The sequence below is a fragment of the Cuculus canorus genome, chromosome 1 (genome assembly GCF_017976375.1).
Source record: "Cuculus canorus isolate bCucCan1 chromosome 1, bCucCan1.pri, whole genome shotgun sequence".
Classification (NCBI taxonomy): Eukaryota; Metazoa; Chordata; class Aves; order Cuculiformes; family Cuculidae; genus Cuculus; species Cuculus canorus.
Genome location: NC_071401.1, coordinates 159441610 through 159468417, shown reverse-complemented (window position 1 = coordinate 159468417; position 26808 = coordinate 159441610). Strand labels below are relative to the sequence as shown.

The window sequence follows — 26808 nt, the reverse complement described above, 5'->3', positions numbered from 1 at the left end:
AAAAAAAATAAGGCATTTAAATGAAAGAATCTTACAGAAATTGCACGTTTCATAATTCTAGAAATCACAACAGTATCAATAAAATCTTAAAAGACAGCTAATACAGTGTTTATTCAGAAGCAGCACAAATCCAAACAATGCATAAAAATCTCAAGTGCCTCTTGTTACAGTTTAAGTGCATATATTCCTTTTATAATTTTGTGCCTTTTCCACAGGAACAGAGAGCAGCCACATAATTCGTTCTTTTCAGAAAGCTTTTACTAGTTTGAAGTCTCCTTTGTGCAACTGGATAACACTGAACTAGTTCCAGTGATAAATCACAGATTTATACAGACTAGATTTCAAAAGGGAAACAAGGAAGGTATTAAAATTTTTTGAATGTGCCCATAAAAGGTGACATAACACAATTCAAGCGAATTAGACAAGCAACATACACAAGACATTCATAAACAAATCAGATGTTTTATACAAAAACCTCACCTATCTTTAAGACAAAAAGAAAAAGCTTTTTATAAGTTAACAATATGGGCCCTACCTTTTGAAAGTTGACAGTGACAGGTTATTATAAGGGAACCTCTGAAGTTTAAATACAATCTAAATGCTAAATTATTTTCACCTATTTTACAAATTAGTGATGGAAGATAGGTAACAATCTGCCTGAGCACCAGAAGTTAAATTCCCATTTTGAAATGGTTTATAAGCAAGATTTTCCCCATTCACTATGAGGATAAACGTCTGTAGCTTCTTTGGCTGAGGTCATCACCTTAGAAGAGCAACTCCAACCAAAATGGGAAACACTTCCACCAGAAGAATCAAAAAGAGTATAGTGCGGTCAGTATGCTAAACATTATGGAATGATTCCATGCTTATAAAAAATAGGTTCTATTTCAAAGAAAAATGAATGTGGATTCACAACTGTACTCTTTAATTTTAGATAATTTAATAAGTACCATAGTACTGACAAAACCTTAATAACTACTGTTACTTTGAAAATAAAGATGTCACAAAAGGGCAACAAATTTCTTATTCTTCCTGGAAAATCTACTGAGTTTTTACTTTAAATTTAGTCTTTTGCTTCAAATATGTAGTGACATCACTTTTGCCAACCCTACTCTCAGGGAAACGGAGATCAGGATACAGAGTAGGCAACAAGGCTTACTTCCCCTCTCCAGTATTTCCATAAAACCTCGAGTACTGTAGATTACGGGAAATACCAGAATTCACCCATTTCACCTGTTACCACTGCCTACATACAGTTACAGTGTACTTTGCATCTGACTTGGACAACAGCTACAATGCTCCATCACACTGACAGATGTGGATTAGACTTGCATTTCCTGCTTCTTGCCCTTCCAGATGCTGGGGACTGGAGAGACACCAACAGATGCCAACCCTTCAGCTCCATGAGGATAAATGAAGTGCTTCACCTCAGCTGCAATGATCTACATCCATTTAAAGAGCAGAAAGAGCATACTGACAAAACCCCTTCCTTGCCCTGAGAGATGCCAATTGTTATATGAAGCTTACAGGCTTAATAACTTGAGACAGAAAGTCTTTTGGCTTTCTGAAAGTTTCAGATTCCTCACTTCAAGAGAGTTTGAAGAGAACTCTTCAGATTCTTTAAGACTGAACATAAAAGAATCGCATGCAGAAAACCTTAAACCATTTCAACCCCTGGGCCAGAAATATCGTGCCACGCCTGGAAGCGCCAAAGCTATGATTATAGAAGAAAAAAGATTTACTGCATTGTTGTCTAATATAGGTTTTCCAGATATGTGCTTGGAGTCTTTTGTTTGGTGATTGACAACCATGCCAATATTCTGGTCAAAACCTGGGAAAAGAGAAAGATTTCCTTTTATAAAGTCAACCAAGCTGAAAAGAAACTCACGTACGCAACTTGCTAAACTTAGTTTACCATTACAGAGTTAAACCTCTGTAAGAAAAGGCAGCAACAGACTAAACTAAATTACAGTTTATCTGGTAGCTTCAAAGAACAGGACATAAATGCAACACTTTAACTCTTCAGAAGAAGTAACCTCTAACACAGTTACTCTTCTGTCATGTCTGCTTCTCTCTTTATGGAGCTTCATAGCAAATAAAGGAATGAAACAAGCTAAATCAGAAGACTAAAAAGCTATTACAAGGCAAAGGATCCTGCTTTGAACAGAACAGACACAACTGATTAGCAACATGTATTTCTTTGTCAAGAAGATGTATTTGTTTTCAAAGGAAAATTATGGAAATAACATTATTACTTTATTTGACTGAAAACAAGCTCCTTACAAAGGCTGAATTTATCACTTCTGTTTACACAGTAGTTTTACACTACCAGCAGCTGGATTTTTTTTCCTAGTACTCAAGCCATTTCTTGCTTTACTTCTGTATTATCAGCACTCTACTGCACACACCGTTACGCTAGGTTTTGTCCAGCTGCTTTATTTTCTGTGCTGATAAAATCATAAAACTCTAGCACATCTGATTTCAATGCCAACTCTCACTACAGCGAAGTGTATGTGCATATGCACACATTTAAAGCTGTTATGAAGAAACATTCCAAAACAAATCAGAACATTTTGCATTAACATACATTTTCTCTGTAGATTAGACTATCTGCTGATACCCACAACACGGAGATTTCATTTTGAGCTGCTGCTTTATTACAAAAAGAATTGTCAGCACCTCAAGTAAAACTTCAAAAATCCCTCACACTATAAACCTGCTGGACAGGCATGCAGATGGTGTTACTGTTACCTCTAAATCATACATTTAAACTCAGTGTAGAGTAATGCAAAACAGCTACAGAAAAAACAGACTTCTAAACCTGACTCTTTAACTCTTAACACTTATGATGTTTTAAAAAGTCTTAATTTTTCTTGAGAGGAAAACTAGGAATAGCTTTTTAATAAATACACAGCTCAAACACAAACAAGCATAAGTTCAGAGCATAAACAGGAAGGGTAACAGTAAGTCCTTCCACTACCTTAGTTATTTACAGAATAGGTATGGTTTCAGGCTGATAAAATGCGGAGAATTTGAATCTAATTTTGCATATCTATTGAAATAAAGTTTGAGTTAATAATTGTGTGGACAGGGAAGGCCATTCTTTTAGAAACAGTGGACAACACAGACTATCAAATAAACAAATTCTAGAAAGATTACCAACAAGGAAAACACCCACAGAAGGGATAAGCAGTGGTAGCACAATGTTTTCAAATAAAAGACAATTCTTTATTACCACTGCCGTATTTATTTATTGTTTTTCAAGACGTTGCAGAGACACTCCAGTATTTCATATGAGACCACACTGTGTAGGGGCTGGAAAAGTGAGTTAAAGTAAAGGGGACTCAAAACCTAATGCACTACATGAGGATCACTATTTCATCTGTATCACAGCATATATGTAACACAGCAGATATGTATATAGAACACATACTCCAGCAGTGCTCATGAGCTGGTAAAACAAAATGGGGAACTTGCATACTGTCCCTGCCTGAAGTAGCAAAGCAAGTTGCTGAGCATGGAAAAACATCTGAAGTGAAGAAGAAATAGATGCTGATAAATGCAGGCATGTATTGGCTAGGTTTACCACATTTTCTTAATGCATCTGTCTCATTAGAAGCATGAAACATCATATTAGTGCTTAAGTGTTTCCTCTTTAGTACATAAATATTACAGATAAAAAGTCCTCAAATAGTTAAAAATTCCATTACGTTTTGGACTTTTCTGGAACTACAAGGAATAGAGCATAAAAACTGCTGGAAAGCCAAATTCACAGCATTAACAGCAGTTTGCACTTCTCACTGTAGCGGTAGTCTGAAAGGGACTTGCATCTTTCAGGCACTTCACATGCACGTTCAGACCTCGACTTCCAACAAATAAGTACACAGACAACAAAGTCTGGAAACTTAAGTTCTCTTTGCAAACCAGCTGTCAAACAGAATAGTGTCAGATACTGTCTTTAAACAATTTTTAAATATAGGTTAAATTTATAGCTCAGCCTAAAGGCTGTCTGTAGTGTTTATCGACAGGAAATGATCCTTAAGGGCAATAAGTCCTTTATCATTTAGATATCATTTAGAATCAGCAAGCCAATATTTTTTTTAAAAAATGGACTTTTTTTTTTTTTTTTAAAATCACAACTCGCTTGTAATAAGGTTAATTTACAGGAAACAGTAGTCTTATTCAGCAGGTGAAAAGACCCAGAGTGTAAAATATTGTGGACATTTTCCTGGAGCCTTTTTTATTTAATTCTTAAAGCTGAGACTATAGCTAAGCCTTCAGAGCTCGGAAGGGAGCTCCTGTAGGGACAACTTAAGAGCGAATACATAAAACCAAGCTGACATTTGCTCTTATACATTGTTACCATAATTAGATACAGGGAAAAGGAGAGGGCAGCAACTGTTTTCTCCAAGGTCAGCAACAAGAGAGAAAAGTAAGAGGAGCAAATCAAAATGCTCTTGTTTTCATTATCATGTTCATCACTTTCATTCCCTTTGTCCTTTGCATTGCCAATTCTGTATTTTTTTCCATTTCAAAATCATGTCTTTCTCCCTTTTGGAAATTCAAGTCCTTATTTAAGTTACATTAGGAGAGGGTAGAAAAAAAAAAAAAAGGAAAAAAAGAAAAGAATCTTACCACTGTATTGCATCGTAGCTCCCAAGTATGAATCAACAATTGATCCCAGTAAGCCAGCTGCTGCACCAAACACAATAATAGGCCATTGCGGAGCAGATATCTCCAGGTCAGTCACAAAAATGAGTTGTGTTAGAAAGTAGGCTATACCTACTACCATGCCCCCAAGAAAACTTGAGAGCAGGCCCACTAAAGTGACTCCTCCATTAGTACCTAAATCAAACACAAATGAACCCGATTTACAAACATTTTCTTAAATAATTATATTGGTCCAAATGTCTTATCTTAAGTCAAAACTCTGTTCATAGTCATCTTTCCCTCTTTGATTCACAAGGCCTTGCTACCACAGCGATTTTATTTACAATTCCCAATACGCTGCTGAGAAGCTTAACTTGTACCATTACAGCCTATTACTATTACTTGTCCTGTCTCCAATGCTAGTTATCTAGAAATGTTCACTAGTATTAAATTACTCAAAACCAGATAGCACATCTCTCAGGGTCACCTGGTATTTGTCTGCTGTAAGGTGTGCAGGGTGCACTAAGACAAAAATATTTGCTCCAAAAAAAATTGCAGAGCTTGAGATGTGCATGTTATTAAAGCAATACCTCTTTCAGAAGAAGCATACTAAGACATATTTCATGAGCACATTTAAAAAAAAAAAAAAACAAAACCAAAATTCATAGCAAGGAAGGTGTTTTGACAGCTCATTGAATAAGAACCTGAAGAATGCTTATGAAGAGCAAATGGAAAGGCCAATGTATTTAAAACCTGTTTCACAAGATCTAAAACTCAGATCAACATGCCAGCAAGACTCAAAAAAGACACACTGCTTTAGAGTAGTGAGATCATTGCGTAGACAGGTTTTGACAGACAGAACCCACCCATAATAAGTTATTAAAGGAAATGAGCAATTAGGTTAAGAAGTGAATATTTTGTAGTGTCCGTATTGAAAAAATATATATATTCTTCTACTGATTAAAATTTTAACATTTGAAAAATTCAGTTGATAACTTGTATTCTGTCTATTACTGGCAATACAAACACTTTTTATAATGCCAGAGATAAGTGGCAGCATTCACTAAAAATTATTTTAGCTCCCTGGATGCTACATCAGTGCATCCACCAAGATGCAGCAGAAACACAGGTGAGTGTATTCCATGTTAGAGAACGCACTCCTGCTAATATTTTCTAATCCCGGAGGTCTAATCTTTTTTTTTTTGGGCCCTTTTTTTTTAACTTTTCAAGTTGGATGCATAATTCAAAAAAGATCAGCAAAATATTAAGAACATGTAGAACAGGTAACACCTTACCTACTGGAACCTTTTCCCAGGTTGTTATCAACCTTGGCTTGCTTTTACTCATAACACTACCAATCTCCGAAGCCCAAGTATCACCAGCAGAGCATGCCAAAGCTCCCAAAAGGGACAAGCACATCCACGATGCCGTGTACTGCTTTGAAAAGTCGATTGGAATTTCACCTGGTCCATTTTCTATCATATATAAGACAGCCAGCTCCGTAGGAACACCACCGTTACAGAATACTTGCACCCAATTCCTCTGTCCACCTAAAGGGAGAAAAACAAAATTTTAGTCTTTTCAGGCAAAAATACCTTGACAGGCAAAAGCACAAGACAAAAGCAAAATACACATATATAAAGTTAAAATTAAAAAACCCCTACACTTTCAAAACAGAAAATAGCAATTTATTGAATAGAACAGAAGCAAAAGCAAAGTTGTTTGCTAATGTTCATAGGCATGGGGTGGAGGGGAGGCACGAGACGACAGCGTTCCCTACTCTGGATATTACATCTCATCTGACCCTTTAAAACAAAGGGGAATACGTGGTATTTATTCTCTACAAGGCATCTGAAAGAATTAAAATGTTATGTCTTACCTTCTTTGTATTCTGAATCTATCTGTTTCTTTATATTTTTTTTCCATTTAGTAAGTTTTGAAGAAGTTACAAAAAATACAAACAAAGAAGTGAAGAAACTGTAATTTGCAACTGTAAGGATAAATCCAACCACCAATCCTATGAAGAAAAAAAAAAAAATATGAAGTCCCTTCATGTAACAATGCCTGCTTTGCAAAGTAATTATTTTGACTCTTTTGAATATGAAGAGTATTTTCATGATAAACCTAAGACAACTAGGCAGTAAGAGAACTACTGAAGCACTTAATACCACGAGAGAATTTCAGACATTGCATCTGAAAAAAAATCATTTATTTTTATAATTCTGCCTTAAATTTTATTGCTAAATTGCTATTTTTATTGCTACTGCTGAAGCGTGTGATTTTTAAGAACTTCTCTTGCCAGAAATCAGTAATGCTGTGCAAATATAAAAGACAGAACAATTAAAAAAAGCCAAAGGATATCTAATTGAAATTTAAGTACTCTGCCTGAAGAATATGACTATTGGTATTGGAAGCATATATAGAGCTGTGGCTGTCTCTGTAAAAGAAAGTTTATCTTCAGTTTGGGAGTCAAATCCCTTCCCCAAGGTCCCTAAGATAACCAGGATAACCATCCTCCATAACTTAAAAGCTGCTACCTCTGTCTTTTGTTCTTCATTATCTTTTTCCATTTCTGATTTTTATGCCATCTTTTTCTTTCTGTAATTTTTTTAAGTATTTGAGCTCCTGGATGTGTTTCTTCTTTATCTCCTCTTTAACAGGGGAAGCCTAATTCTCACTGCCCATGCTGAGATTACAATTCTTCATGACTAAAAGAAAATTGTCTGCACTTAAAGCAAACGCCAATATAAGAAGGCTAGCAGAGCAGTTAAAAGGGAAAAACACAGCAGAGGAGAAAAGTTTTATGGGGTGTATTCTGCTTTTGTTTTTTTTTTTAATTTTATTTAGAAAATGCTCCCCTTAAGTCAGAGACAGAATAAGATTTTCAAAATGGGTGACACAAGAGGAAAGTATCTGATTTCCTCTTTCTTTCCACTGACCATAAATTCAGACAAATGTCACAAGACAAGGGTGAATCACCTCTCAGAAATCCTGTATCAGATTTCCTCAAACACTGTGGTACACTATGTTGGGTTTTTTTCTCACGTGGGTCAAGAAAAGCTTTTTTGAAACAGTTGTTTGCTTGAAGTCAAGTACAGATTTAATTTCCTTATTTTTAGGAGGCAAAAAATGCCTATAATTGCCCACTAAAGAACAGAGAACCAAGTTATCATTACTGATTTCCTACCAGGCACGCAGGCTGCTGACACAATTCAGTTTTATGGCAATTCTTTACCACTGCCTCTGCCATTTCATTATCTCTATACAAATCCATCTATATGTTAAACCAAACCATGCAGTTTAACTACATACTGTACTGAAGTTTAAAAGATTCTCCTAGGTTTAAATAAATATAATGACAACACAAATCAAATTAATTACAAACAGCAGCAAAAATTAATGTGACTATTTAAACAAGCATGAGAAAAAAAATCAGTATGAATTCGAGGTGTGTATGCTTACATTTACACTTTCATTATAACAGAACTAGGTAGGGATACGACGTACAATGAAAAGGACCTTAACTTATTTTACCAAATGTTTAGCTTAATCATGTAAGAAAAAAACCGTACCTCCCAGTGCACCACTGTAATCAAGACTCTTCTTCTTAAGACCCTGGGTAGCAATCATTAGTGGAACAAAGACTGAAAAAAGCCAGCGCCATGGAGAAATGGGATGTAAAGTATCTGATAAATCAAACAGAAGGGTTACAGGAGATCCCTACAATACTTTTAAATGCCTTTGTATTGTAAAAGTCATTATTGTCCAGTACATATTTAAAATCTCTTCTTAATAGAGATTAAAACTTTTTACCTTTCAGAGGAAAAATATTCTTATGAATGGAAGACCCAAATAACTGCAATAATTTACGAAGTTATTGTATTCAGTTTTCACAGAAAAAAAAAAAAAATACACTCCATGAGTTAGAATTAATTACTAAAACGCAGCAAATGTGACAAGAAATAAACATAGTGATATCTTCCATTCTAAAAGGGATTTATAAATTCCAAAAATTAACATTGAAAATGTTAAGACCACCTGAAACCTGATAGGAATAGAACAGGTAAGTTCAGAATTTAGGAAAAAAAAATCCCATACAGCCACAGTAAGTCATGCAGAATTCAGTTTCAACTATGAATAAAATTCAAACTAAAATTCTGGTTAACAAATCTCTCATGTACAGGTATTGCGGAGCATCCTTAAGTAAATAAACTAGTGCAAGAGCTTCCTTCATAAATCAAGTTATGACTGATTCTCTGGTAACTATAGGAACAAATATGAAATTATTATTATTATTATTACTACTACTACTACTATGATTCTTTTTTTGATAACATTTCAGGAAAGATGGCAACAACAAAGGGAACGAATGACACTGTCTGTGGTCACTAATTCACACTGTAACAGAAGGAAAACTGGTACAAAATATTGGAAGCTTTACCTTGTTTTTCAAGACATCCCAAACACAAATGTTTTTTTGAAAAGTCATTCTTGCTTATTGATAGCTTTAGCCTAGTAGCTCTTGGCTATGAAAAGCAAGCAACTTTTTCATCTATTTTTTCATCATCTATGTATTCTGATTTATTCCTGGGATGTGCCTAATATTGTCACTTTGTTGTTGGTGCCTTCAATCCGTATTTTACAGTATGTTCCTGGAAGGACTGCTGCTCCTTGACTGACAGGGGACTTCAGAAGTAGTTTCATGTCTTTGTAAAGAGAAGACTAGCTAGCTAATGGCTGTGTTGCTCTAGCTTTAATATTACTACCATATCCTCACCATTCTAGTTTGGAAAACATACACATTCTAAAAAACTTTTTTAGTTGAGCTACAGTGATACTTGTCATTTAAGAAAACTAGCAGGAAGTCTTGCAGTTCATATGTATTTATTTTATTCATCTGTGAACAAATCATCAGTTTAATCACAGCATTACTGATAATTTACACAAAATCAAGAAAGGAAGTTGAGGTGCTTGACCTTCTTTTACAGTTTTAAAAAAAAAAAGAAACATTCCTCTTCTGTTGGTATCCAAACCCTTCTGATTGTTTCTATGCTACACTTGGTTGAAAACACAAGCATTTTCAAACTGGATCAAGCCAAACAACTGTCTGCTCAGAATCCCATCAGGTAGTGCTGAGCTGCACATGCACAAGGGAAGAGTATAAGGAACAGATAAAGGCTGACCTTCCTTGGTTCATTGGGAACTTTTATGTTAACATTCCTAAAATTCCCATATATATGTGCCCAATTAATTTTTAAAAACAGTTTTAACTTTCATCTCAACAACTACCCACAGAACTGAAGTCTGGGTTTAGAAGCACTGAAAAAAAGCCTTTCAAAAATCCAAAGATCCTGCTGCCTCAAGTTCCATCAGACATCCGCTAATTTTTATGACCAAATGAATGATAATTTCCTAGTCACATTCATGACCTATATAGATGTCCCCTTTCTATGCTAAAATATTTCCAAGTACTTAAGCCCTCTTCAAATGGATGCTGTTACCTGCTCTGATCATCCTTGCCAACCTTGCACAACGTGTTTGCACGAGAAATTATATTTTCTGCCATGGTATATTCAGCATAGATTGTAGATGTATAGTTAGTAGATACCCTTATTTTTCTAGGAGTTCATGTGCCCGACTTAGTGGGGAAATCCTTCTAACTGATTTTTGTTTTCTGACAGCAGCTGCGACAAAACCGCCACATTACTCAAGTTTCGCCTTGTGATTTCACATAAGTACAAATTTTAGATTTACATATTTGCTAAGTGAACAGTACATGTGAATTTAGAGGTGACAAAACCTACTGGACAGCTCCGAGCTCCATCTTTACTTTGTTTACTCATCAATATAATCTATTCCAACTGAGCTTCCCGAGTTATAGCTATTCAAATATTCAGTTGTAGCTTCCTGGTTTTGTTGCAGAGCTAACAATTGCAGTACAGTGCATTGTTTAAATCTATCGATTCCTTGCTTTCATATAAAGACAATCATACATAATCAAAGCTTCTGTATTTGGAAAGGGTACTAGCAGTAAGATTCTTACAGCCTTTATGTCCTTTCACCTCATTTTGACTTGGAATTGGAAGACACAAATTTAATTGCATAAGATGCCAAAATTACATCCTAAAGAATACTGAAACTTAAAAGTCTGAGAAGAAACTGTTTGCTCATACTACAGTTTATAAGTCTTCCATCTTTGCAGTCACAGAGACAAGAAAGCTGCTGATTATATCTTGAACCACACTACTTATTCTGACAGAATTTCACTACCAGAAAAATGACAAGCCAACTGACCAGGTGAAAATAGCATGACTGCTTTCTAAAACATAAGCCCTCTCAATTCCTTTGAAATTGATGTAAAGCTCTCAAAAATATCCTTTAAGCTGATGACTATCTCACTAAGATTTCAAGTGACAGTTTTTGTTTAAAAGACCTACAAACCTTTCAAAAGTAAAGCTAATCATTGATATAGCTGTTGAACTAAAATCACACAAATAATGAAAAGTTATTTAGCACATCTGCTATACAAATATATGACATCACAAGTCTAGCATTAAAGTGGGTCTCAAACTCACAGAAGAAAGATCTCACACAGGCACAGCAGCTTCTCTTGCTGGAAAGCTAAACACCATGGTGTTCAACAAGAACATCTGCACCAAGAGAACCTGCAGCTTTGCAGATACACAAGTTCCCTGGTACAAAGCAGGATAAATATTTCACAGTAAAACACTTGTCATTGCAAGCACAAAGATTCACAGGATGAAAACTTCTCTTCTGCATATGGAAAAGCCCCAGTGCTGTAGGAGGTGTGCAGGGGAGTCCTGCTACCAAGGGTTGTCTCAAAAAAGCACCACTGGCTGCATATGAAGAGATCTCCAGTGCCTCAGTCTGGTATTGCTAATTAAATAGAACTTTCGTCTTCTTGAGATCATTTTTAAACTGAACTTTTTTTATTTTCTTTGCGGGAGAAAAAACGCCAAAAGTACTGGTACTAAATTACTACAAAATGTAAGTAGTTAAGACAGAACACATCCATTTGTTTACTGTTGATTCTTTAACTTTTCTATTTTATCAACATTTTGGCCTCTGATGATTAAGTATTACTATGAACAGTTAATTAATAAAGGTATGTTTGTAGTATCTTTTCATATTTATTAAGGACTGAATTTCATCGCTTTTACATGCTGAAATTATTGAAGTTCTTTCTCCTACTTGATTACACCTACTTCTACTATACTCTTCACTCATCTCAAGCCAAGGTCTTGGGCAAACAGATAATAAAAGCTGTGTGTCTGTCTTGTTCCATAACCATTCTCTACAAAAACGAAGATTTGTCTGCAATGTCTTACTTTGTACCAGTCCCTATCACAATTCACCTCACATCAGTCTTCTCCACTCCATGCTGTCAATTCTAAATCACGTAAGATAGCAAGGACTGGAACACTCTAATTATAGGCAAAACTCAAGAGATCTATACTTATTAGAGAGCAGACATGCACAAATAAAAATGTGTTTAAATCCAACTTGGTGATCTCTAAGTGACACAAAACGTCGTTGCTAAGCCCGCTTCTGCATACCTTCTGCATGTCTGGTATCTCACTGTAAACCAAATTAGTAGTGTCAAAATAAGACAAATTTAATGCTGTATGAAAACTAATAAAACTAAAAGCACCGAAAAACACTGATCAAACACACCCAATTTCCACTGCAAAAGTCAGTGTATGCCAGGAGGATATTTATTCTAGTTCCTTCTGGATCCATGCTGACACTAGTCAGGACAAGGTGTTCGTAACACATCTCAAAGCACTTGCAGCAACAGCAATACTGCAATGACACTGGAGCTCTTCCTGAACGAGACTGGCTGAAGTGTTGAGGACAGGTCTTTACCTGTCTCGGAAAATCAGTTAAATTCTTCTAGGCTTGAACCGATGCTGAAGGCAGTGCTGCCACTTTTGCACATTGCTGTAAACATGGTCCTAGAACTGATATGATAGTTACTAGCATCGCTGCAACTACAGACACCTAACCACAGCCTGCCTGTATTGCCTGAATAGAACACAGCTGACTGCATACACCCATGCCAGAGACGCCGTGCCTACATTCTCCTTGATTTCCTGTTTCCCTCTACCTTGACCAGGGAATTCTTCTCACATGCTCTGTTCAAAGCCTGCACGTGCATTCTTAGAACTGTTTTGAAGGCTCACACACTCCTTCCATGCTGTCACTGCTTCCCCTGCTGAAGGCCTCTATCAGCTCACTCTTCACTTTTTCGTTTTCATCTTGCTTTCTTTTAAAGACATAAATCACAAAGGATTTCAAATTCAAGGGGATTTCTGGGCAGAGCTGCAAAGGAGGGTACAGTAGCTGTTACCCACTAACTGGTTATCAGCTAGTGTCAGGACTGAAGTTTTCAGCCCTAAAGAGGATGGAAGGAACTGTGCACACCACTGTTCCAGCTCTCTGTCCAGCCTGCTGGAATGGTTGCCTGGGGGTGGCTTGGCTTGCCCCTCACCAAGCCTTGCCAGCCTCTCCCACGCCCTTGTCCTTTAGACTCACCATAGTACGTACTCACTGTCATGGACAAGACCCAGAAAACCACAGAAATGCCAATGAGCAAGTTCAGGATGATAATATTGACCATCATCTTAAGGCATTCTTTGAAGGAATCCTCATCGGAATAGGACATGGGAAGTCAGATGGAAAACACCTGGCAGGGAAGCATAAGGCACAGGACATCAGTGACACCACTGCTACAACCACCACCACCACACATTCTCCTCCTCTTCCTCCACCTCCTCCTCCTCATGCACCTCCTCCTCACGCACAACCTCCTCCTCAAGCACCTCCTCGCACCTCCTCCTCACGCACCATCTCCTCCTCCTCATGCACCATCTCCTCCTCACAGAATCACAAGGTTGGAAAGGACCCATTGGATCATCGAGTCCAACCATTCCTAACACTCCCTAAACCATGTCCCTCAGCACTTCATCCACTCGTTCCTTAAACGCCTCCAGGGAAGGCGACTCGACCACCTCCCTGGGCAGCCTGTTCCAGTGCCTGATGACTCTTTCTGTGAAAAATTTTTTCTGATATCCAACCTGAACCTCCCCTGACGGAGCTTCAGGCCATTCCCTCTTGTCCTGTCCCCTGTCACTTGGGAGAAGAGGCCAGTTCCCTCCTCTCCACAACCTCCTTTCAGGTAGTTGTAGAGAGTAATAAGGTCTCCCCTCAGCCTCCTCTTCTCCAGGCTAAACAACCCCAGCTCTCTCAGCTGCTCCTCGTAAGACTTGTTCTCCAGCCCCTTCACCAGCTTTGTTGCTCTTCTCTGGACACGCTCCAGAGCCTCAACATCCTTTTTGTGGTGAGGGGTCCAGAACTGAACACAGTATTCGAGGTGCGGTCTCACTAGTGCCGAGTACAGAGGGAGAATAACCTCCCTGGACCTGCTCGTGACCCCATTTCTGATACAAGCCAAGACGCCGTTGGCCTTCTTGGCCACCTGGGCACACTGCTGGCTCATGTTCAGTCAGCTGTCAACCAGCACCCCCAGGTCCTTCTCTTCCGTGCAGCTCTCCAGCCATTCTTCCCCCAGTCTGTAGCGCTGCATAGGGTTGTTGTGCCCCAAGTACAGGACCCGGCATTTGGCCTTGTTAAACCTCATGCCATTGGTCTCGGCCCAGCAGTCCAGCCTGTTCAGATCCCTTTGCAGAGCCTCCCTACCCTCCAGCAGATCGACACTTCCTCCCAGCTTAGTGTCATCTGCAAACTTGCTGAGGGTGCACTCAATGCCTTCATCCAGGTCATTGATAAAGACATTGAACAGAGCTGGACCCAGTACTGAGCCCTGAGGAACTCCACTTGTGACTGGCCTCCAGCTGGAGTTAACTCCATTGACCACCACTCTCTGGGCCCGGCCATCCAACCAGTTTTCAACCCAGGAGAGTGTGCGCCTGTGAATGCTGTGAGAAACTGTGTCAAAGGCTTTACTGAAGTCCAAGAAGACTATATCCACAGCCTTTCCCCCATCCAGTAGTCGAGTGATTTTGTCATAGAAGGTGATCAGGTTAGTTTGGCAAGATCTGCCTTTTGTAAACCCATGCTGACTGGGCCTGATCACCCGGTTCTCTTGCATGTGCTTCATGATAGCACTCAAGATTACCTGTTCCATGACTTTCCCTGGCACTGAGGTGAGACTGACAGGCCTGTAGTTCCCCGGATCCTCTCTGCAACCCTTCTTGTATATGGGCACAACATCAGCCAGCCTCCAGTCTAGTGGAACTTCCCCAGTCAGCCAGGACCTCTGGAAGATGATGGACAGGGGTTTGGAAAGGACATCCGCCAGCTCCTTCAATACTCTTGGGTGGATCCCATCTGGCCCCATAGACTTGTGGGAGTCTAGCTGGGCAAGCAAGTCTCTAACCGCCTCCTCTTGGATCATGGGAGCCTCAATCTGCCCCTCTAACTCTTGGATTTGTAAACAGAAGGAACAACTTTCTTTGCTATTAAAGACTGAGGCGAAGAAGGCATTAAGTACCTCAGCCTTGTCCTTATCCCCTGTCACTGTTATTCCTTCTGCATCCAATAGAGACTGGATATTCTCCCTTGTCCTCCTTTTCCTGTTAACGTACTTGTAGAAAGACTTTTTGTTGTCTTTCACAGACTTAGCGAGTTTTATTTCTAGTTGGGCCTTGGCCCTCCTGATTTTTTCCCTGCACGATCTCACTTCGTCCCTGTAGTCCACCCAAGATGCCTGTCCTTTCCTCCAAAGCACATAGAGATTCTTCTTATTATTGACACATCTTGAGATCTCCCTGCTCCATCAAGCTGGCTTTTCCCCCCGCCGGCTCCTTTTCCGGAACACAGGGATGGCCTGCTCTTGAGCTGCTAGGATTTCATTTTTCAAGAGCGCCCAACCCTCGTGGGCTCCCTTGCCCTGAAGGACTGTTTCCCACGGGACTTTGCTAATCAACCTTCTGAACAGGCCAAAGTCTGCCCTCTGGAAGTTTAATGTGACTGTTTCGCTAACCCCCTTCTTTATCCCACCTAGAAGTGAAAACCCTATCATCTCATGATCGCTTAATCCCAAGCGTCCTCCAACCGTCAAATCCCCAACAAGACCTTCTCTATTCACAAACAGCAGGTCTAGGAAGGCACCCTCCCTTGTTGGTTCACTAACCAGTTGTGCAAGGAAGTTGTCTTCGATGCACTCCAGGAACCTCCTAGACTGTTTCCTTTCTGCTGTATTGTACTCCCAGCAGACATCCGGAAAGTTAAAGTCACCCACAAGGACAAGAGGCAGAGATTTAGAGACTGTCCCCAGCTGTTTACAGAAGAGCTCATCAGCTGCTTCTTCTTGGCTGGGTGGTCTGTAACAGACTCCTATCACAAAGTCCCCCTTCTTGTGGGCTCCTCTGATTTTAACCCATAGGCACTCGATCCCATCCTCACCGTAACCAGTTCAAGAGTATCAAAGCACTCTTTAACATAGAGGGCTACCCCGCCTCCTTTTCTACCCTTCCTGTCCCACCTGAAGAGTTTATATCCCAACATATCTGTACTCCAGTTATGCGAGTCATCCCACCACGTTTCTGTGATGGCAATGACATCATAGTCACCTTGCCCTACAACAGCTTCCAGCTCATCCTTCTTACTGCCCATGCTGCATGCATTGGTGTAAATGCACTTCAGCTGGGCTGATGAACCTTCAGCCCTCGTAAAGGGAAGAGAGTTTATTCTCGATTGACTGGTCCTTGGAATAACTAATTCCACAGACCCAGTTTCATCCTTACTGTCCCCACTCGTACTCGCCCTCACTTGCCCTGTTGTGGTGTACTGGTGGTCCTCTCCAGCACACCATTTCTCAGCCGCCTGTTTCCCACTTCCAGGCTCATTACCAACTAGCCTGGTCTCCTCCCCTTCCCCCTTCACATCTAGTTTAAATCTCTATTTAAGAGCCTAACTAGATTTTTAGAGATAACTTTAGTCCCCCTTGGAGACAAGTATGACCCATCCCTAGTAAGAAAACCTGGGGGTGGGTGGGTCACCCCATGATCAAAGAAGCCAAAGCCTCTCTCCTCACACCAGGCTCCTCCTCATGCACCTCCTCCTCACTCACGCACCATCTCCTCCTCCTCCTCACGCACCACCTCCTCCTCCTCACGCACCACCTCCTCCTCCTCCTCACGCACCTCCTCCTCCTCCTCCTCACGCACCTCCTCCTCCTCCTCACGCACCATCTCCTCCTCCTCCTCACGCACCATCTCCTCCTCCTCCTCACGCACCATCTCCTCCGCCTCACGCACCATCTCCTCCTCACGCACCTCCCTCTCCTCAAGCACCTCCTCTTCACGCACCACCTCCTCCGCCTCACGCACCTCTTCCTCCTCCTCACACACCTCCTCCTCCTCAAGCACCACCTCCTTCTCATGCACCTCTTCCTCCTCATACACCACCTCCTTCTCATGCACCTCCTTCTCCTCCTCATGCACCTCCTTCTCCTCACGCTCCACTTCATGCACCTTCTCCCCCTCCTCCCCCTGCCCCCCCGGCACCTCGGGGCGCTGCGAAGCGACACCACGGCCTCCCGTCCCTTCCGCGGCTGCGCTGCGGCCCCTGCCCCTCATCCCTTGGCTCGGGCACCGCCCCGCGCACGCTCCGCCCGCCGGAGGGAGGGAGGGAGGGAGGCGGTGCCGCTGCGGGGACCCGGTCACTGCCTTCGACCCGGAGGAGCCTTTTGTGAACTTGGGGCTGCCTCCGCTCCAGGCGCCGCCGCCCGCCCGGCTGTGGCTCTTACAAGAAGTAGTCACAGAAAGTGGAATATTTTTTTCATATGAGATAAAGGAGAGTTAAGTTTCGTCTAAGTAATTGTAATTTTTGAAAGTTAGACAGAACGTCCCGCTGATAGCACGGTTTCTTTCAGCCACTGTTTTTCCACTGTTCATTCCTTGGAGATTATAAGGTGCTGTGTCAGTGTGATCTGTGCAGAACAGACGTCTCTCGTTATGTGATCACCCCTATGTGCAGCCTCTCCCCATCTCAAATGCAGGGTCAGGCGGAGCTGGAGCCAGCTCCAAATCAGCAAGAGCTTTGACTGTTGTAAAGTTCATAATAACATTAAAATTAGTCCTTGGAAAGTAATAGAATATGCATAAGATTTCGGGGGAAATTGATACACGTGCATGTAAGTGGGAAATCTCTTCTGTCCCCAGCTCTTGCCTGGCTGCTGCACACAATTGATGGAGACCGCTCCCAAGAGTTGCCCAGGTCTGACAAAGGGTGCTCACTTTCTAAAACTCCAGAATGAGTCTTAGAGAGTTTATTTGCTGGCATTTTTGGTATCATCCCAAACTGGATGATCTTTAATGTCCCTTCCAACCTAAACCATTCTATGATTAGCCTGGAGAAGAGGAGGCTGAGAGGAGACCTTATTACTCCCTACAACTACCTGAATGGAGGTTGTGGAGAGGAGGGAGCTGGCCTCTTCTCCCAAGTGACTGAGGACAGGACAAGGGGGAATGGCCTGAAGCTCTGCCAGAGGAGGTTCAGGCTGGATATCAGAAAAAAATTCTTCACAGAAAGTCATCGGGCACTGGAACAGGCTGCCCAGGGAGGTGGTCGAGTCGCCTTCCCTGGAGGTTTTTAAGGAACAGGTTGATGAAGTGCTTAGGGACATCGTTTAAGGGAATGTTAGGAATGGTTGGACTCGATGATCCAGTGGGTCCTTTCCAACCTGATGATTCTATGATTCTATGCTTAAAAGTATGAGATAGGTTGATAATCTGTGATACCAATGAGTACTTGGGTGGAACACTGTAGAGTTCACGAATGCTAAAAGAAAGAGACTTGAAACATTTCCTGAAGTTAACCTGGGATGCAAACAAGTCAAACCTGCCTGGTAGCTTTTCTGCAGGCACGCTGGGATTAGTCCCAAAACACTGGTCTATAAATGAAGAAGCTAACATGAATTACTAGAAGGACACCATGGCTCCCACACATCAGAGGCTTTGTCAACAAAACACAGAAAGAGGTGAATATCCACAATTTCTCAAACCCAATCCCTTCATTTTGAGGTAGCTGCCTATGAAATAAACAAGACTTAAGGCATGACAGAAGATAATTCTGAAGTACCATTTATATATTCAACATTTCTCCAGTGGAAGGCAGGCCAAAAACCTTAAAGTTTCCAAACACTAGTACAGATGAGTCAGCTCACAAACATCAGTAACCTTAGATGCTTGGACTTGAAGCAGCAGCAGAACAGAATATTTAAGTATTCTGTGAGAGGCAGAGGCTTAGTAAAAAGTGAATTAAAAGCTCTTTTCCATACAACAGGAATAGTTTAAGCTTAATAGTTTTAAGATCAAAGATTCATGTGAAAAACTTAGTTTTAAGAGTTGATAATTTCCCTTCTGAGTTTAAGACTATTTCTGGCTCTTTGACACCCATTCATCTTTGAGGCATGTTTTATTTTTCATTCAGCACCTGCAGTAAGTTTATAACAGGATGTGAACACAGTCCAGGTTGTAGATTCTTTTGCAACAGAAACTGAGTTATATTTTCTTGTTGTTATGAAAGAAATACTCTTATCACTCAGAACTTCTTCAGATATTGTCTGAACTACAGACCATATTCTGCAAAGATTTACAGATACTTGATTTTAGCTGAAGACAGTAGACCTATTCCAGAGGTTAAAGTTAACACTTGGGTGTTCACAATTTATTTTCTCCAGGCAGTTACATCCAAAATTTGGACCAGGTGCCGTAGACAAGGGTGAAGAGGCTTTATCTTATTTTCTGCTATATTTATTGCTAGTAAAAAACAAAGAACTCAAATTTAGAGACCCTCAGAACATTAATACTAATGTAGCAGGACTGACTTTGGTATATCTGGCCTCCCTTCTTACCACCCAGATTTTCATTAAATTTTCATCTGAGATCTGGATTTGAAATCTAAAAATCAGAGGCTCAGTAGTTCAGCTGCTTTGTAAGAACAGAGCACCTTTCAAAGCATAATACCAATATGACATTGCTTAGACGCTCCTGCCAAAATCTAAATAACCAAATTTTTCAACCAGAACAAGATCAACTCTGATTAGATTGGTGGCTTAACAAGTACCTTCTTGTTGAGGTGTGACCAACTCCCATAAATTTATTCATTCAAATACACAGTAACTGCAATAAATTGTTTTACTTAAGTTATTGCTTACTCTTTCTTTTCTAATCTGCAACAGATTCTTCCAGGTTCTTCTAGAAATCATTTAAGCCCTGGCAGATATCTGTGGGCCTGTACAACTCTGGAACCATGATCAATGGTAACGCGCAAGGTAGTGTGAAGAGGGGGCAGGTTTGTGAAGCTCCTAAGGACCCTTCAGCTCCCTCCATAGATTCCATACCTTTGTCAAGTAGCACTTGCACTGACTTAGAGAGACATGTCAAACTATTGCTCTGGCTTATCCACAGACCTTGCATCTTGGCTTAAAGCCACAGATGCTGCTGCTGCTGCTGGAGTTTATGTGAGCAAGAAAAAGAAATGAGAGCACTGCTCTCAGTGCGTGGCCTGAGAGAGGTGGCTGTAGTCATGAAATTTGTAACCATCGTTGCATGAATAATCTTGGCTTTGACTCCTCTTTCAGTTCTGGGACTTTGATTAGAAGTGGCTTCATACATCCATCTTCCAGTGTTTCTAATTACATGAAACAAACAAATATTCCTGCAGTTGCTTGGTATGCCTTAAATGTTACAAGTAGATTAGAAAATGAAGAACAAAGGAACCTGAACTTAGATGTCTTTCTTCATTTAGAAACTGAAAGTCAGAGTAGCCACACTTTCGAAAGTAATGTCTACAGTGGTTACTGTCATTGCCCCAAATAATATGGTTACAAAGTCCTCTTTTCTAGATGTTGCCCTTTGTTATTACTAGGTCCTGCAAGAATAAAATCACAATACTTTTAATGGGCAAAACTTTTTTAAAAAAAAATTAAATGACCATAAAGATGTTTGCATACTGTGAATTTAGAATTCACATACTTAAAATGCCATCTTGAATCAGTAAGAAGAGTATTATGCATATTTAATACATGAAATGCATACACTTCATAAATAATTTTTACTTATAAAAACACGCATTCCTCATTCATCAATAATAATACTGATAAGCTTGATAATTATAAAAATTATAAGTCAGAGTTGCTTGAGACGAATAGACCTGAAAGCTTTTCCCCCCACTTTCCCATACAAATACATACTTGAAATAAGAAAAATCAGAGAAGTTTAAATTAAAAAAATTTACAGTTTAAGCTGCCCAATATTTAGAAGAAGAGATTCTTCTTACCATTTACCTAGATCTAGAGGATGCAAAGCATGACCTGAGTAGAGTCTGGAAGTAAAAATAAATATTATTTAATACAAGACAGGAATGTAAGATGATTAAAGACAGCATGACAAACTGAAGATAATAGCATGTTACTGCGCATAACATGCTAATGACTATTCATTCTTTTCCTAAGAATGCATTAGAATTTAGTAGATTTGCCATAATATAGCATAAACCTTCAAAATTTTAGAAATAGATTCTGTTCTGCTTTGCTTTTGTTCCTCTTTTTTTTTTTTTTTTCCTATTTTTTTTGTATCTCTGAGATAGTACTCTCCATTTCTCTTGATTGCTTAAACCAGAGCTGGCTCTATTCCTTTAGCATTCCTGTGCAATGTTTTGAAATCCATAGTTGTATTCAGAAGAGTACTCAACTGCCTTGTGGAGCCTGGTAACCCACAACTCCTACTAATCAGTGGCTATCCAGCTTTGCATAAACAGCACCACTGTGGGCAAAACAGTGGTCCAAGTCTTTAAGGCTATCCCTGAAAAATTCTTTGAATAATGATTCTGAGTTAAATCAGAGAGTTTACTCTGTCCTTTCGTCCTTCTAAGTTTTGTGAAACAGAGGGAGTGTTGAGGGGATCCATATTACAATCCAGTGCCCAGATCAAGACACATCCCCTGGAGTGTTTGGTTCTTTGAGAAGATCACCTGCTTTAAACTTAATACATTATTGCTCACTGACCTTCTAGTATTTGGCAGTAGTCGTGAAGTTAGCAACCTCCTGACCTGTCACTGAGTTATCCTATTGCTTTTGTGATACCTTTGTCACTTCCAGATGAACAAGTAATGGTGTTAGTGTTTTGAACAAGTTAGTAAAATGTAGTGCATTTTACACAGCAGGGAAATTAAAGAGATTGAACTAGACTGCAAAACTAAGGTAGTAAAAAAATAAAGGGTTCAGGAAGTGTAAAGAGTCACAAAAAGGCAGGTAAAGATATGAAAAGACTATGCACACGGAGTGTGGATGATTGAGGAAGGATCAGCAGAGTGGTCCACATGTGGGGTCAGAGCCCTTTGAGTGTATCTGGAAGGAAAGTGGGATGTTAGGCTCCTCCAGGAGGAATCCAGCTCATTTATTCCATAGCTGCATTAAGAAATTAATACTAATTTATGGTGGATGAGAACAACCATAGGGCTGACGTCAAAAACTGCATCATTGTTCCGTACCGCCTTGATAGGCAGACCATAATCTACATTGACATAATAAAAGCTATGCACAGGAACAGGATTGGCTGGATTTTAGATTTAGATAACTTTTACATGATTCAGAGTCATTAAGTTACATAATGTTTTAGCCTGTGAAAACAAATATCCTTACATGTCTGCCTCAACACAAGTGGGTGTAACTTGTGCTACATAATGATTCAAATCAGCAGTTTGACCTGTTTAGGCAGACTGTGCAGAAGGGGTGAAACTACACTCATTTTTCTACATAGATTAAACTGTTATATTTAATATTTTCATAAAAAGAACTTTGTCACATTTGCCTCTAGGGTATTTAGCAGAATTGGAGAATTCTGGTAAGTACTGCTCAAGATTTAAGATGTTTAATTCTTACTGTGTCAAGAAAAAAATATTGTCCTACATGTTAATAGTGATTAGGCCTGCATTCTTACAGGTTTGCCAGGCTCCCATTGATTTTTAGTTGGAAATGGGGCCCAAATATTTGTGAAGACACAAGGTGTAGTCCTTTAAAAGGAAAATACTTTGAAATGCAGTCCAGAGGAAGGACAGGTGGTAGCTACAAAATTGCTTAGTTGGGGCTCGATATAAAGGAGATTGGTGGCTTAAGGTTAAAAAAACCCAAACAACCAAAACAAGTAAGGCAAAGAAAAGAGAATTTCAAAGTAAAAATGTGATTTTCCACAGTGGCAAGCAGAATGCCTGGGAAAGAAAACTCAGGCAGAACAAGAGGTAGAAAAAGCGTTGCTGAATGACACCTGCAAGAAGAAACACATTGGTAGGAAAGTAGAAGCGACGATATTAAGAATGGATGCACAAATGATGAACCAGCACACCTCAACACTAATTTTCAGACTTAAATGCAAACAGAGGAAATCTTTTTTTTTTTTTTTTTTTGTCTTCTTGTCAGCAAGATCAAATGAACTGAGCTTGGAAAGAAATATTTGGCTGCAGACACAACAGTTTCATTAAAACATTTAAATAGACTGCATTCACCTCCAAATGATTTAATGGCTTGGAAATCGATGGAAATGCAGGAGACCAGTGTTTACTGGTCTTTACTCATCTTTACAGAACTGAGTAGAACAAGGATTGAAAGTGGGTTTACTATTTGTTTTACTCCATCCATCCATCCACTGGCTTTTGTAAGGGATGTCCGTGTTACAAGTTGTGTCCACATTCTATTCTGCCTCAAGGACCTTTGCAACAACAAATCAGTTGCAACAACAAATCAAAACCTATGTGTTTTGATTTTAGCACAGCAGCACTTCCCACAAAGAAAAAAAAAAAGTTTGCAAAATCCCTAAACATTTCTTCCTGACAGATAAACTACACCAAACACTATCAAGCCCAACTATTTGCTGAATTTTTATTTCACTGTAGAGGCTACACCAGTCTACAAACCATTGGAAGATGAAAAGCAACAGGGAAATATATGACTCACATTTCAGAAATAATCTCTTCGATAGGACAGAAGACTGTGCTTTCCTTGAGAAGTGGGTCAAGTGCCAAAATGCAGTGTCTATGTGAATAGCTTTTAACTGAGACTTTTGAAGTAGTTGCTCATCATGTCTTTATCTGCATCTAAAATAAAACAGCACTGAACTACACAATGGCCGTTTGCTGAGGTAACTCTGCCAGGGGTTATCAACGAAGGGTAGCGTTTCACCTGCCAGGTCTCCAGTCAAAACATGACTTACTTTCTCCTACACTCTTTTTCCAACATTTTTTTCAGTTGCTCTAAGCTATAGTTACTCCAGTTCTCTGCCTTTTCTATGTGAAGGAGGGCAGGATGCTTTTGTAACAAAACAGAAACTTACATAAATTCTGGGATGAATCTTTTATAGCTGCACGATACTGCAATGCCGTGCAAGTCAGTGAAAATGTGTGTAATACAACGTGCAGATCTGAACCAAAAACTCAAGGCAGATGCTGGTTAACACTATCAAATAAATCTGCTCATTAATTATTATTATTTTAAAAGCAGACTTACAGTGAGAATTGCTTTTTATTATAGGAGATATTGGCTCTCAAACACCACTTAAATCCATTTATTTTCTTATCTCATTTTGCTGCTTGCTTATTATTCAATATTTGCTTGTCAATTTTTTTTTTAATTGCTTCTGAGAAATAAGTGGAAGTGGCGTTTTCTAGTAGTGACAAATGTTTTCAGAATGGTCATTCACAAAATGCCTAGGTTTGGGTTACCTCTACCTTGTAGATGCATCTCCTTTAAACCAGGGAAAGAATTATGCTCAGGTGTTTACTAGACAGCAAAGCCATGGGCCACAAAGCCAGCTTTGCTGAGCTGATAAAGACAGATGATGAAGGCACTGCCCCTCCTAATATATTTTGTTTTAGTTGCCTAAGCCATTACAGTTTGGACTGCTATTAGATGCATGGATGTAAGTGAAACAATTCATATTTCCAGTTATGAGTGTGTTCATTTCAGTCAAATCATATGATAAATACTGATGTGCTCCTGGTAGTTCTGATAGAAGAAATAAAGTAGTCAGCGCTTCACTTCATCCATTACTGAATCTAGCCTTCATTTGTATTTGTTTCAGTTGATTAAGATTAGAGGTACAATAGAGGTTGGTGCATATGTACTAAATTCAGATCTGACTAGGGAAGTGCAGAAAAATAGGTTTCACAACTCTTCCACGATTATATAGTCTTAAATCTATAATCCATTATATAAAGTCTAGTGAAGCATGTAAAATGCCTTTTAAATCAACTTCAAAGCAACTTTATTTCACTTTTTTAGGTATAGAATAGCTGAAAGTGAAGTATCAAATGCAACCTGAATTCTAAACTGAATGAATTGTGGTATAAAGGCACTATTAGTGTAACATTACAGCTGGATGTTATATGCATCTAGAGGCAGGAGCATCAGTTATGAAGACACAGCTTAAGTACTAAGGGTATTCTGTCTCTCTGAATTAGCAACACATACTTGATACTTCTATAGCCTTTCAGTTCTGAGAGGTCAAAAAGTTTCACAAACATTACAGGTTTGCACAGTTTAAGGGAGGGAAATAATATTCATAAACATCTTGTTGCAGAACACATAGGAAACAATCAAGACCAATATAAAACCAGACGATCTGTCAGTTCTTTCATACACAATGTAATGTTATATTAAACATTTTATTAAACATTTGTATAAGGTGCTTTAAGCCCTAAGCAGAGGGATCTTATAATAAAATAAATTATAGAATCACCCTTTAGTGCTTACCTCAATAACTACCAAAGAAACTGTAAGGAAAATTCATGAAGGAATTATCCAGCTGAGGTGTGTACCTGGATTCAAATCTACAGCATTACTGCACCTTCCACGCATTTCATATGCTGTAGAAGCCTTGTATTGATTTGCTCTTAGGACACAGAAGCCTATACTAGTAGCCTATTAAAAACTACTGTAGACAGCAATGGTGTCTGATGTGCTTTTAAAGAGGGTTATTTTTCCTACCTGCACTGCAGCATTATTATAAAGTTTATAATATAAATTAAACCACATATTTTTTAGATTTACAGTAGATTGTAAATAGGCACTTATAAGCTTGGAGCTGAAAAATTATATGTACCTGGACAGATGTTGAATCTTCTGTTAAACTGGATAATTTCCTTGGAGACATATATTAGGGGATAACCCACTTGTTAAACACACTACAGATTTAGCTACGTTTTGCAGATAGACAAGAGCAGCAAGTTTTCTGTGACCAACAAACTGGATTTCAGGAGTTCTGGTTTTTAGAACAATTTTTGTATCATTAAATACTTTACTCATGCAAATATAATACTTTTGATTTTGGCAATACAGAATTCTAATCCTGGTTCACTTGAGGCAAAAGCCTGCACATCTAACTTTAAACACTATTAAGAAGCTCAAGGCTTTTTCACTTTAGAGACTGGATAATTATATACAAAATGTGAAGTCATCCTGGAAACCCAAAACTACAGAGTGAGGAAGGAAAGTTTTACCTAAAAGAGATGGTTATAGCAGCGTGTGCTCATAAATTATGCAGAAATATCCCTTACCTTTCAAGACTTCTGTTCAGTCCAGATGCAGGTGAATCAGTGCAGAAAAAGTACTTCAAAGGAAAGACGAGCTTAAATCCTATGACAAAGAACTGCAGATAACCCAATGTTTTCAGCAACTGAAGTTTCTCATCAGAAGCTGCCTGTTCTGCTGCTTTGCTCTGATGAGATTTATTCCTATTCCTTCATTAAGTAAAGTGATGCCACAGCAATCCACTCTTGTCATTAAACAGAGGATAAATGGAGAAATTAAGATGCTAACGAACAGGGTGGAGCCCAATCCACTCTTGTCATGCCAAGACAGTGTCAACTAAGATTTTTTTTTCTTCTTCTCCTGACTTCAGAGATCCACCCAGTGTCATAAATTGGTACTGAAGTTGCAGAGCCGCCTATCACTGGTAGGCAACACTTTAAGGTACCACTGTTTCAATCTCAGAAAAGATTGTACTTTTTACTTGCTGTGGGGAAAAAAAAGCATTCTTAATCTGTGAAGGAATCTGTATCTATTCCCTAGCATGGTCATGACAAAAAGAAACAAAACTTGGTACTCTGCATTTCCAC

General features: G+C 39.4%; 1 protein-coding gene across 5 annotated transcripts; it reads right to left on the bottom strand.

The window, feature by feature from the left end:
• TMEM19 (transmembrane protein 19) lies at positions 1-26443 on the bottom strand. 5 transcript variants are annotated; one of them, XM_054083623.1, is made up of 8 exons: positions 26248-26443; positions 20980-21024; positions 13219-13357; positions 8223-8336; positions 6530-6667; positions 5946-6200; positions 4636-4845; positions 1-1831 (listed from the first exon to the last, which is right to left on the bottom strand). In XM_054083623.1, the coding sequence occupies exons 3-8, from the start codon at positions 13334-13336 to the stop codon at positions 1668-1670; spliced, it is 999 nt and encodes a 332-aa protein (XP_053939598.1). In that variant the 5' UTR covers positions 13337-13357; positions 20980-21024; positions 26248-26443; the 3' UTR covers positions 1-1667. The 5 variants fall into 5 exon arrangements, with proteins under 5 accessions (XP_053939598.1, XP_053939582.1, XP_053939593.1 ...); XM_054083607.1 differs by having other exon boundaries at positions 13207-13357; positions 26248-26439; XM_054083618.1 differs by lacking the exon at positions 20980-21024 and having other exon boundaries at positions 13207-13357; positions 26248-26439.
• Between the last annotated feature and the right edge of the window lie 365 nt (positions 26444-26808).

What these genes read in the sequence shown, in the direction of transcription:
- TMEM19 (XM_054083607.1), bottom strand. Translation starts at nt 13,336, where the DNA reads ATGTCCTATTCCGATGAGGATTCCTTCAAAGAATGCCTTAAGATGATG. An exon ending in AGATTCAGAATACAAAGAAG is followed by an intron (nt 6,201 to 6,529) that starts GTAAGACATAAC and finishes TTCTCCCTTTAG; the next exon opens with GTGGACAGAGGAATTGGGTG. An exon ending in CTGGGAAAAGGTTCCAGTAG is followed by an intron (nt 4,846 to 5,945) that starts GTAAGGTGTTAC and finishes TGTTTGATTTAG; the next exon opens with GTACTAATGGAGGAGTCACT.